This window comes from Nicotiana tabacum, chromosome 22 (assembly GCF_000715075.1).
Source record: "Nicotiana tabacum cultivar K326 chromosome 22, ASM71507v2, whole genome shotgun sequence".
NCBI lineage: Eukaryota > Viridiplantae > Streptophyta > Magnoliopsida > Solanales > Solanaceae > Nicotiana > Nicotiana tabacum.
The window spans coordinates 199,763,614-199,776,608 of record NC_134101.1 but is presented as its reverse complement, the minus strand read 5'-3'; the positions used below and the strand labels follow the sequence as shown (position 1 = coordinate 199,776,608).

Below are 12,995 nucleotides of genomic sequence, written 5' to 3'. Positions count from 1 at the left end.
AATCAGACCTTGCGTAGTTCGGACCAATACTAATCATTTTTTTTTCAATTTTCAATTTGGGTTTCAAAGGTTTGAAGATGACCTACAAACTCAAAAATCAAACAACCCACATATTCTAGTCAAAAGATTTATAACCTCAAAAACAAATGGCCAGCTTCCTTTCCCCATTTAACCAAACGGCTATTTTTGCAAATGTGGCCCCTTCCAAATTTTGAGGCCGGAGAGGATTATTTTATGACACTTTAAAAACTTGTCCATTCTTTTACGAAAATAGCCTTTCGACAACTGAAAGATACTCTGAGGCTATTTCGGCAAGAACGGTTTAAGACGCGGCCGAAGCTGGCTCGGCTTATTTTGACCAAAAATCTAAACGGTATTCACCTAACCGTTGACTCTTTGTTTTTTTTTTTAAATTACAATAAAAACCAGGTGTTGCAACACGGCCCTTCAACGCCTCGGGGACGAAGATTTTTTAAGGCTGTGTGGGTCAACGGACCAAATTTTAAAAAATGACCCAAAAGTGGCTGTTTATGCAAAGTCAGCCTTCCGGCGTCCCTTTCGGGAACATTCGACTATGTCCTGATAAAATAGCGTCACCCGACTTCTTTATGACAAAATTAAAATTTGACATATTTATTTTTTGCTATTTATTTTTTTTTTTAGCAAAAAGTGGAGGCTGGACACTGCCCGACTTATTTACGACAAAATTAAAATTTTGACACGTTTTTTATTTATTTATTGGTTTTTGGCTTATTTTAGCAAAAGGGGGGGTTGGACCCGATGAGGGTTTCCTACGTATCTCACATCCGGTGAGAATCAAACCCGCGTAGTTCGGGCAGGTCGTGAATAAAGTAAATAAAAAAAAAATTTTTTGAATTTGTAAAAGAACTGCTTTAAAAGAAGAAATGAAGTATATATATATTTTTTTTTTGGATTTTTGATTGATTTTCTTTTTGAAAGAAAGACTTCTAAGAATTCCTTTTCTTTTGATTTGAACTTTGAGAATTTCAAAAGTAAAAGGAAGATTATTTTTTTTTTCTTATTCTAAGAAGAAAGAAAATATTTTTTTTTTGGATTTTTTTTTTTGTTTTGAAAACTGAGAGTCTAAAAAAAAACTTTTCTAGACTTTTGGCACGACAAATATTTTTGCAACAAATAAAGATATATATACATTTTTTGGAAATAAAGAACAACTTTTTGGATTTTTATATATATACATATTTGCAACAAATAATAAAACCACTTTCGACGCGACTCTTTTTATTTTATTAGTTATTTTTATTTTGGTATCTAAACAAATAAATAAATAAAAACTCATTTTAAAACAAGACTCTTTTTCATTTTTATTTTTTTTTATGGCAAGCCAAACTATTTTTTTTTTCTAATTTGTTTTTTTAAAAACAAGACAGAACAACGACTCTTTTTTTTTCTTTCTATTTTTCCTTTGTTTTTAATAAAACAAACTAATAAAACATTTTTTTATTCATTTTCTCAAAATTTCGGCAGAGTTTTGACAGTTATTTGGGCATTGGTTTTTTTTTTCAAAAATAAACAATCAATTCCCTAACCACTATTTTTTTTCAATTTCAAAATATTATTCCTGATATCAGTCAACACAAAAGTCCGAATCAAATAAATGCGCAAATAGCAGAAAGTAAGATGCATCAGGATGGTCATTTTCATTTTTTGGTACACCTGTCCTAGACAGACCCAACCCCTGTGTTGAGCCTCCAAAGTCAAATGCACGTGATGCAAACAAACGTTCCTACTAGGGATCCGGCATGAAGCTGAGTTATTCTAAGTGAAAAAAAACCTGAGGCATATTGTTCTAGCCCTAGCTTACCCAAGTGGACAGCTTGAGCCGAAATGGGGGAAACGTACCGGGAGCACGAAAGTCTGCCCGGCCTAGTTACTTGTCCCAACTTCGTCTTATTTGGTATGACTTCTAACAGAAAGGTGGGTCACGCGCACGTGTACACCATAAATTTAGAAGACTCAGAAAGAAGAAGGGTTTCGTAGCAGTTTTATATACACAATTCAGATAATATTAAAGCGGTAAAAGCATCATTTAGCATATTAAGCATAAACATGTAAAAATCAGATAATAAATAAAGCCAACTATAACAGTTATTTTAAGCTCGAATTTCTAACCCTGAACCAGTGGTTCTGGGTTCCAAATCCCCAGCAGAGTCGCCAGAGCTGTCGCACCTCCTTTTCACCGCGCCCGCGGGGCGCAAGGAAGTTTTCTCCAATTAAAGGACAGTCGAAACGGGATTTGTTTGTTTGTTTCAGAGTCGCCACCTGGGAATTTTAAGGCGTCCCAAGTCACCAATTTTAATCCCTGAATCGAGGAGAATATGACTCTGTTTATTATTCTGCGAACCAGAAATTCGGATAAGGAATTCTGTTAACCCGGGAGAAGGTGTTAGGCATTCCCGAGTTCCGTGGTTCTAGCACGGTCGCTCAACTGTTATATTCGGCTTGATTATTTTGATTTGTTAAATACATTTTTATTGCATGATTTTATTGTTACCGCTTCTATTTAGATTGCTTATAATTAAAGACCCTTATTTGAATCGAATCACGCGTACGTGTATTCGTTTTATCTATTAATATTTTTTAACGTGAAAATCGTGTCACGCGTACGTATACACAATGATAATATAATAAGTATTATTTATTTATTTTTCGAAATTTTTTATTATATAAAAAAAAAGACTTAAGTTCGAAATTGTGCTAAAAATAAAATTAAGAACGTTCGTCGCTCTTGTATAATTAAATATTGAACCGCACATCTCGAGTTATATGAAATTAATATTGATATTCTCCGAAGAGCCCCCTTTTTATTAAATGTTCATTCGAAGTTGCGCGAACGCATAATTCGAATTGCTTTTAGAAATATAATCAGGTTACGCGAACGCATCCCTAATCATGCAAAAGATTCTTAATAGTAGTATAGATTTTCCATAAATGTTTATTGCATCCATCTATTTTTAAATGTAAGAATCATGGAGAATTACCGATTGGGATGCCACCAAATTTCTTGACAAAGAATTCAAAATTTATTAGGCGTTGCTACAAGTCTTATTTTACGCGTATGAATTATATACCTCAAAACTATTCAAATTTTAAAGAATTAATGATATGAAAAAGAAACAAACAACATGTAACTAAAGATACTACCATTTTTATCGTGGATCCAACATTAACATATCCAAAAATCGAATCGCATATAAAACTGGAAAAAGAATTAATTTGATAAACAAATTAATAGTTTCTGAAGAATTTTTATTGTTATATTTAATGCGAATTCTATTTCTACATATCCTTGACATAAAATGTTGCAATTCGTGCTTGTAAATCCCATATCCTTCTCATATACTTGTTTTTAGTCCAAAGTTATAATTGCTTGGTTAATTTGTTTACAAAGGTTGAGTTTGAGATAAATAAACCAATTCTTATTCTCTACCTATGCGACTATTTGCAAACACTTAACTCTATATTTTGTAAAAAAATCATTGACATTATTTCATATATTAAAAGAAATGAGTTGATCGCGTTCCTAAAATAACTAAGCCATTAGTTATTAAGAAAGAGAACTAATCTACTAATTGATTTAATACTATATTAACCAACTAAAACAAAACTGAAATTTAAACTAATAAAATTTAAATGAGTAGAAGACATCCTTATAATTTCAAACTTCATTTACTTGCCATGTTGAAGCTCTTCACAACATGAGTTTAAAAGATATGTACCTGATATTGGAAGCAAAAGAAAATGAAGATGAAAATCAGCAACAGTAATAACAGTGCAACAGCAACAACTGCCCAGCAACAGTAACAAACCGGTAACAGACCGGTGGAGTAGTAATCCCAAAAACAAAAGCTTTAAGCTTTAAATGAAACAACAACCATTAATACTAATTTCAAACAAAGAAAGAAAGCAGTAGATTTTTTAGCTTTTATTTTTATTTTGAAAGCTTAAATATTTTTTCGGAATTTTTCTCTCTTCTATTCTCTGTCCGTTTTTTCTCTCTATCTGTGTGTGTATTTTTTCTCGTCTGTAGGTGTTCTCTCTCTGTATTTCTCCTCTCTCCGTCTTGTGTTCAAGACTTCACATATATATAATCTCATTCCATAAATCTTTTAATCAATTAAATCAATACTTTTTCTCTACCCAACCCATTATCTTTCCACTCATCCCCATTACATTAAATAAACATATCACACCACCCCATTATATTTTGTCCCCCATGCTTTATTTAAAATAATGCAAGATTCCCCTTTAAATTAAATCTTGTCCCCCCTTTATATTAAATAATCATATCACAACCCACCCCATTTCATTTTGTCCCCCATGCTTCAAATAAACAATTTCAAAATGTACAATTCCTAAACTACCCCCTCCGACCTTACTGAAATTACCAAAGTACCCCTGAACGTACTACAAATTTACCAAACTACCCATCAGCTATAACACATCAATTAATCAAACTTAACCAAAATATAGACAATATGATCAATTTCTAACAATGTTCAAACAACAATATGAACATGGATGAACATCATAACAACAATATCACATGAACACGATTTTAACAATATTTCAACAACAAATCACATGAACACGAATTGAACAACAAAGAACAACTAAAATTTGATTGAACAATATTTTAGCAACAAACAATCCTATTTTCGGATTCAACAACAACAACAAACAAAGTATGAAGATTTCTAAATTCAATCATATTGAACTTAAAATCAACTCTAACAACATTACAACAAACAATTCTTATATTAAACTTTAAACAAGATTATGAGAACAATTCAAGCAATAATCATAAATGGTAAACAAGAAATCAAACTATACAAAATTCGGATTCAAGATCATCCAAACAAAGTATGAACATGAATGAATCTATTTTAAGACAACAAACAAGACGGATTAAACGATTAAAACAATATATTCCTTTAATACAACTAAATTCTTTAAACAAATAACAAGATCGACGAAGAAACAATTATGAACTTAAACTTGAACTTAACAATATTAACAATTTCTAACAATACATAAACACATTAAACAAATTGAAGAAATAGTTGATTAAATTTCACTTTGAATCTAACAAACATCAAACTAACAAATACTTACTTAAACAATAATACAAACATGAAATAAACATGAAAACAACTAATTAAACTTCTATTTTGAAATCTGAAAATTAATTTAACGAAACATATGAACAAACTAAAATTATTTCAACTACGGACAAACAAAACAAACATTGAATCATTTATCGATTTTGAATCCGAAAAACAACGAACAACAAAAAAATATGGACGAAATTTGAAAACATAAACCAACTAACCGATTCGAAACAACGACGAATAAACAAAGAAGATGGAGAGGAAGGAGCAGCGGTCCGCAGCTGGCCATGGCAGCATCAAAGCTTGCTCGTCCATGGTGGAAACGTGAGCAGCAGCAGTTGGGGTGCGTTTGGGAGGGTTTTCGCGAAGAATATGAAGTGACGATGCAGCCACAACTGCGTGAACAGTAGAAGCCATGGCTAGACGCGAGAAGGAAGGCAGCAGCGACGGAATAGCAGCAACACAGTAACAAAAACGTGAACAGCAGTGCTGGTCATGGCGAAGAGGCAGCAGCGCACGTCGAGCAGCAGGTGAAGGAGCAGAAATGGCTGCGTCAATGGCGGACACGGGCAGCAGCTGCGACGGAGAAGCAACAGCGTGGTCTGCTTGGTTGACGACAAAACAGTGGCGACGGAGTGGCTTCGAACCAACTGCTCGACGTGCAGCAGCAGAAGAAGAAGCAGACGATGCAACAGAAGCGACAATGGAGGAATCGAACATGGATGGTCGTTCATGTTGGTGAAGCCGCGGATTGTGTGTGTGCTACGTCGACGTGGTTGTGTGTGAGTGTGTGTTGTCGACGTGGTTGTGTGTGTGGTGTGGGGATGAAGGGAATAAGAGAGGGGCGGCCATGGTTTTTGGAGCTTTGGGGAAGAAGAAGATGATGGGAGGGGTGGCGGATTGGTTTAGTGTTTTTAGGGTTTTCTTCTTTTAATTTTTTTTTTGTTTTGTTTTTGTTTTGTAAAAAATGAAAGACAAAAGGGGGTTTGGGTCTTTTGGGTTATGGACTGGGTCGACCCAGTTCGAAATGGACTGGGTCGTAGGGAAGATTGGGCCATTTTTTGGGCTTGTGGCTTAAATTTGAAGAAGAGGCTCAATTCCGACTTTCTTTATATTTTCGCTCTCTTTTCTTCTTTTATTTCTCTAAAACTAAATTATAAAAATACTCAAACTATTATTAAGAACTAAATTAAGTTATAAAAGCGCAAATTAACTCCCAATAACAATTACCGCACAATTAAGTATTAATTAAGCATAAAATTGTATATTTGGACATTAAATGCTAAAAATGCAAACGATGCCTATTTTTTGTAATTTTTATTTTTTTAAAACAAACTTAGTTACTAACAATTGTATAATTAAATCCTACATGTGAAATGCGACATATTTTTGTATTTTTAATAATTTAACAAATAAACATGCACAGACAAACATACAAATAGTTACACAAAATATCACAAAAATTGCACACCAAGAAAAATTATTTTATTTTTGAATTTTTTGGGAGTAATTCTCATATAGGGCAAAAATCACGTGCTTACAGCTGCCCTCTTTGCCCGAAGACACGAAGGGTTTTCGTGCAAAGATAAAGCGAGCGATTTTTGCCCATCCGAGTACTCCGTGTGAAGCATTTTTTTTGAAAAAGATTTGACCGAACCTTTGCTTCAAAGGTTTCCTACATATCCTGGGCTAAACAGGAATCAGGTCAATGTAGTTCGGGAAATTTTGGTAGCTGGGACTACCGTTGGACTGCAATGTTACTGTTGTTGCATGCTATTACTACTGCTTACCGATCTCCTTGTTACACCGTGCTTAAAAGAAAACAAGAAGCTAAGCTATACTGCAATTTTTCTTGTTGCCTTGCTTTCTTGTCTGCTTGCATTTTTTCCGGTGCTTTTCTTCTTTTTGACACATGCACTTGAGTTTGTACTGTGACCTCTTGTTGCAACCTTCTGTTTCCCGGTGCTGGGGATTTTTATTGTTTCCTGCTGGGGATTCCTATTGTAACCCTCTGTTTTATTGTCCTCTGACTTGATTTTGAAATGTATGCCTCTGTTATCTGGGCGGGCTCCCAACTTCAATACTTGAAAATTAAAGACTTGAAATGTATGCCTCTGTTATCTGGGCGGGCTCCCAACTTCAATGCTTGAAAATTAAAGACTGAAATGTATGCCTCTGTTCTATGGGCGGGCTCCTAACTTCAACAACAAAAATAAATGCCATTCCTCTCTTCAGGCGGGCTCCTGACTTCAACAACAACTTTGAAAATAATTCACCATTCCTCTCTTCAGGCGGACTCCTGACTTCAACAACAACTTTGAAAATAATTCGCCATTCCTCTCTTCAGGCGGGCTCCTGACTCCCACCAATACATCGCCATTCCTTTCTTTAGGTTGGCAAGATTTCAACAACTTTTTTTTAAAATGCCTTTCCTCTCTTCAGGCGGGCTCCTGATAACAACTTTGAAAATAATCGACATTCCTCTCTTCAGGCGGGCTCCTGACTTCAACCAATATATCGCCATTCCTTTCTTTAGGTTGGCAAGATTTCAACAACCTTTTTTTTAAAAATGCCTTTCCTCTCTTCAGGCGGGCTCCTGACAACAACTTTGAAAATAATCGCTATTCCTCTCTTCAGGCGGGCTCCTGACTTCAAATCATACATCGCCATTCCTTTCTTTAGGTTGGCAAGATTTCAACAACTTTGTTAAAAATGCCTTTCCTCTCTTCAAGCGGGCTCCTGACAACAACTTTGAAAATAATCGTCATTCCTCTCTTCAGGCGGGCTCCTGACTTCAAACCATACATCGCCATTCCTTTCTTTAGGTTGGCAAGATTTCAACAACTTTTAAAAATGTCTTTCCTCTCTTCAGGCGGCCTCCTGACAACAACTTTGAAAATAATCGCCATTCCTCTCTTCAGGCGGGCTCCTGACTTCAAACCATACATCGTCATTCCTTTCTTTAGGTTGGCAAGATTTCAACAACTTTTTAAAACGCCTTTCCTCTCTTCAGGCGGGCTCCTGACTTCAACAACAACTTTGAAAATAATCGCCATTCCTCTCTTCAGGCGGGCTCCTGACTTCAACCAATATATCGTCATTCTATTCTTCAGGGGGGCTCCTGACTTCTTCTTAAATTCTTCATCCTCGTTCTCCAGGTGGACGCCTGACTTCTTCTTAAATTCTTCATCCTCATTCTCCAGGTGGACGCCTGACTTCTTCTTCAATTTTTTCATCCTCGTTCTCCAGGTGGATGCCTGACTTCTTCTTAAATTCTTTTTTCATCCTCATTCTCCAGGTGGACGCCTGACTTCTTCTTCAATTTTTTCATCCTCATTCTCCAGGTGGACGCCTGACTTCTTCTTCAATTTTTTCATCCTCATTCTCCAGGTGGACGCCTGACTTCTTCTTTAATTCTTCATCCTCATTCTCCAGGTGGACGCCTGACTTTTTCTTTTCTTTTTCCTTCGCTCTGCTTTGTTCTTGCTTGCTGGGGAAAATACCACTGTGGGAGTCTCCTTTCTTCCCCTCCTTCAAATTCAATTTTTTTTTTTTAGAATTTATTTTCGCTCAACACTGCTAGGGATAAAAGTGTTATCTTCTTGGGATAACGTTGTTGAGGATAATGCTGCTGGGGAATTTTATCCCTCCAAATTGATGCTTCATTCTTCTGGAAGCTGCTGAGGATGATAATGGTTTTTGCTTTTCTGAGCACAAATGTCATCCCTTTGTTCTGTCTGCTGGGGAACAACTTCTTTTATTAAAACTTGTTATGCTGGGGGTAAAACTGGTTCAAAGACCACTTCCCTTGAGACTGGTGCTATATTCATTTTACCCTGAATGGGTATCTGACTTCCAGAAAATTTTCCAAATGAAAGGAAAATTTTCTGCCCCAGTTTGACAGTCTCCCTTATGGCATGCATTTCTCAACATCAATGCCATTTCCTTTACCTGTTTCAAATTAAACAAAATTTGTTAGTTTAAAACGTGGTAGTTGGCTGTGATACTCCACTGGGATGGCTTTTCCCTTTCTCCTTCCTTGCTCTGCGTTCCACAACTTGCTGGGGGGTGATATTATTTGCTGGGGATAATCTTTTTCTGCTGGGGATATCCCTCTTCTTTCGTGGCATGGCTCGGGGACTTGCATTTTCTCGACCTTTTAGTCTCGCATGAATTTCCCAAATCATGCTTATTGTTCTCCTTGTTTGTCCATGGGCCTTGGCCTTGAGGTTTTAATAACCTCTGATTTTGGCAAGGATATTCCTCTTACACTCGTTGATCTTTTTGTCAATTCCCTTTTGCTGGGGATATCTTTTTTGACACTGGCCTCGCGCTTGTTCCTTGCTGACTATACCATTTGTATATACTAGTCAGATCTAATCTTGGAAAGCTGATGGCCTATTTTGAAGTCATTTCCCACTGGTTCTGACCAAACAGACTCTACTGGGGAAATTTCTATGAAAGGAAAAAGATAAAAGGGAACAGAATAAAAGACAACAGAAAAAGATGACTCTTTAACAAAAGAAACTATAAATAAAGACCTATCAAACGCAAATACCGACTCTAATGGTCATTGACATGCACATGTGGCCTATCCTATGCTGTTAATCGTCTTTCAAGACCTTCAATTGGCAATTCCCCATCTGATTCTCAATCTTATTCGACTTGTAGTGCCCGAAGGGTTTTCACTATCAAGCCTCTCTCATTTTGGGTTTTTCTTTCAACTTTCATCGCCTTATGGTGTCTGTGAAGTTTTTCACCGATAAGACTCTCTCATTTGTATCATTTTCCAGCTGGGGATTTGGAGTGTTGCCAGTATGACTCTCTCTGCTGGAGATTAGAGTCCTTTCTGCTGGGGAACAGAATGTTATATTCGCTGGTAAGACTCTCATTTGTCTGACTTGGCATCTTTTGTAGACTGGTCAGAAGGTCTTTCTTTGGACCGTAATGTGGGTTTTTTGGATAGGTTTAGAAAGAAAGGGTATTAAAGGCTCAAAAAAAAACAAATAAATTTGGGGTTTAAAAAATACAACCTTCGAAATCATATTTGTTTACAACAAGCGCAACTTTTGCCCCAGTTTCTTGCTTGGGGATTATTTATTTATTATTTATATTTTTTTTAATTTTTTTTTACACTATGCACACCATGCACATTATGCACACTATGCACCCTATGACCGAGCCGTGAGGCGCCTACGTATCCTCTTTGAGCAATCAGGTCAAACGTAGTTCCCAATTCCTCTTTTTTCATTTGACTTTCTTTTGTTTTTTTTTCATTTTTCTTTTTCTTTTTCGTTTTTTTTTTGATTTTTTCTTTACCTTCCAGGCTCGTATTTCCTAGTCGTTGCTATTGATTCCGAACGAGGGGTATGAAAGAAAATAAATAAGGCTCAAAAGGGGTAACGAAGGATAAAGTGTTTAGGTAGCAGAATAAAATGCCTTCGTCATTCCAGTCTTCAAAACATGCCAAGTGCAAACAACACAATTGAACATAGATTTATAGTCTCTTCCGATGGTGCTGGACTTGACAATTATGTTAAACACTTGCTTTTTCATTTGTCATTTCTAAAGCACTGCTGGGCGACACTCTCACTCTCATGCACGACCCTCATGCCAATTTGGTGAATCTTGCATTTAACGATTTTCTTGATGTTTTACTTGCCCCAGTTCCACATGACTCGGGCTTCAAATAATCTCAAACCGTTCTTATTTCCTTTAAATGCTTTGATCACCTTCCCAGGGTTTTATGATTAACTTTATAGACTAGGCCCAAACTGTGTGCGCATGTCATGTCCCTAGAATCGGCATTGAACGAAAATGACAAAAGGACTAAATAAAAAGATGACTGGAAATAATAAAAGACCGGCTTTTGTATTAAACTTCCGGCGAAATGGTTAGAAAAACAAACAAAACAACCCGAATAAAATCTTAACACAACATTAACGAGACTTAAACAAACTGATATGACAAAAATGGAAAGATAAGAAGGTTTGACACAAGACAATATTCGGATTACAACCCTAAGAATAATTCGGATAACAGAAATGACAACAAAATAAACCACCAACAGCTTCTCTCTTGCTAACCAAGGAACGGAGCTTCCTCCCATTTTATCAAAATTGGCATCTTAGCCACTAAGCTTTGCATTAGTATTGCCAAGACCATTATCAGCTTCCATATCATCAACCTCCGTCAACAAGTTCTCGATAGGGTTCGAGTGCTCCATGTTACTGTTATCGATCACAATCCGCCCTTCTTGGATCATTTTCTCTACTTCCCTTTTCAAATTACGACAACTCTCAATGTTGTGCCCTATGACATTGGAGTGGTACGCGCATTGCGCTGCCGGATCAAAGTTTCTTGCACGTGGATATGGAGTATATGCGGGGAGCGGCTCAATCAAGCCAGCATGCTTTAGCCTTTCAAACAGACTTGCATAAGATACTCCGATAGGGGTGAGAGCTTTTCCTCGTTTCAACAACCTTTCGTTCCTAAATGCTTGATTGGGCCGGAAACCTGATCCAGGGGGCTTCCGGTAGGCTTGTGAGGGTGGATAGGCCTTCTGTGGAGCTGGGTATTTGGAAAGTGAAGCCCATCTTTGGGAACCTCGTGGAGAGAAGTAGCATCGGGGAGGGGAGTAGCGTGGGCGAGTGATGGAGCTACTCGGGTAGCTAGGAAAACTGTCATAAGTGGGTTGGGATGGAGAGTATGGGGGATGGGTAATGCCAGAGTTTGAAAAGCTTGGCGGTGGTGGGGGTGGTGCTTTCCCAGTTATCCATGCTTGATACATGTCTGCCACATGTTGTTTCAGCATTTTCACTTCTTCTACCAACCCGTTGTTCTGTTCGACCAATTGTTGTCGGTCATCAGTACCGACCCATCCTGTTCTGAGGTTCTGTGTCATTTGCTTTGTGGGGAGGAGTTACCACAACCAACCACTTTTCTATATATGAACACAGCAAAGGGAAGCCATCATGTTAGTGTCAGGGCATTTGACAGATAATCATATATTAGAGATGCAATGCACCTAAGCAGTTAAACTGTTCTATCAGAAATGCGATGCACTTGCGCTTTCCTTTATTTTTATTTCTTCCTTTTTTTTTTCTTTCAGTGGTGGTCGAATCTTATAGAGATTGCCTACCTATCATGACCCGGCATGAATCAGACCTTGCGTAGTTCGGACCAATACTAATCATTTTTTTTTCAATTTTCAATTTGGGTTTCAAAGGTTTGAAGATGACCTACAAACTCAAAAATCAAACAACCCACATATTCTAGTCAAAAGATTTATAACCTCAAAAACAAATGGCCAGCTTCCTTTCCCCATTTAACCAAACGGCTATTTTTGCAAATGTGGCCCCTTCCAAATTTTGAGGCCGGAGAGGATTATTTTATGACACTTTAAAAACTTGTCCATTCTTTTACGAAAATAGCCTTTCGACAACTGAAAGATACTCTGAGGCTATTTCGGCAAGAACGGTTTAAGACGCGGCCGAAGCTGGCTCGGCTTATTTTGACCAAAAATCTAAACGGTATTCACCTAACCGTTGACTCTTTGTTTTTTTTTTTAAATTACAATAAAAACCAGGTGTTGCAACACGGCCCTTCAACGCCTCGGGGACGAAGATTTTTTAAGGCTGTGTGGGTCAACGGACCAAATTTTAAAAAATGACCCAAAAGTGGCTGTTTATGCAAAGTCAGCCTTCCGGCGTCCCTTTCGGGAACATTCGACTATGTCCTGATAAAATAGCGTCACCCGACTTCTTTATGACAAAATTAAAATTTGACATATTTATTTTTTGCTATTTATTTTTTTTTTTAGCAAAAAGTGGAGGCTGGACACTG

At 37.0% G+C, this 12,995-nt stretch overlaps 1 protein-coding gene across 1 annotated transcript; it reads right to left on the bottom strand.

Annotated features, from left to right (window-relative positions):
- Positions 1 to 3,600: 3,600 nt before the first annotated feature.
- On the bottom strand, positions 3,601 to 6,089 carry LOC142176777 (uncharacterized). The gene is made up of 2 exons (XM_075245111.1): positions 5,372 to 6,089; positions 3,601 to 3,758 (listed from the first exon to the last, which is right to left on the bottom strand). The coding sequence occupies exons 1-2, from the start codon at positions 5,868 to 5,870 to the stop codon at positions 3,709 to 3,711; spliced, it is 549 nt and encodes a 182-aa protein (XP_075101212.1). The 5' UTR covers positions 5,871 to 6,089; the 3' UTR covers positions 3,601 to 3,708.
- Between the last annotated feature and the right edge of the window lie 6,906 nt (positions 6,090 to 12,995).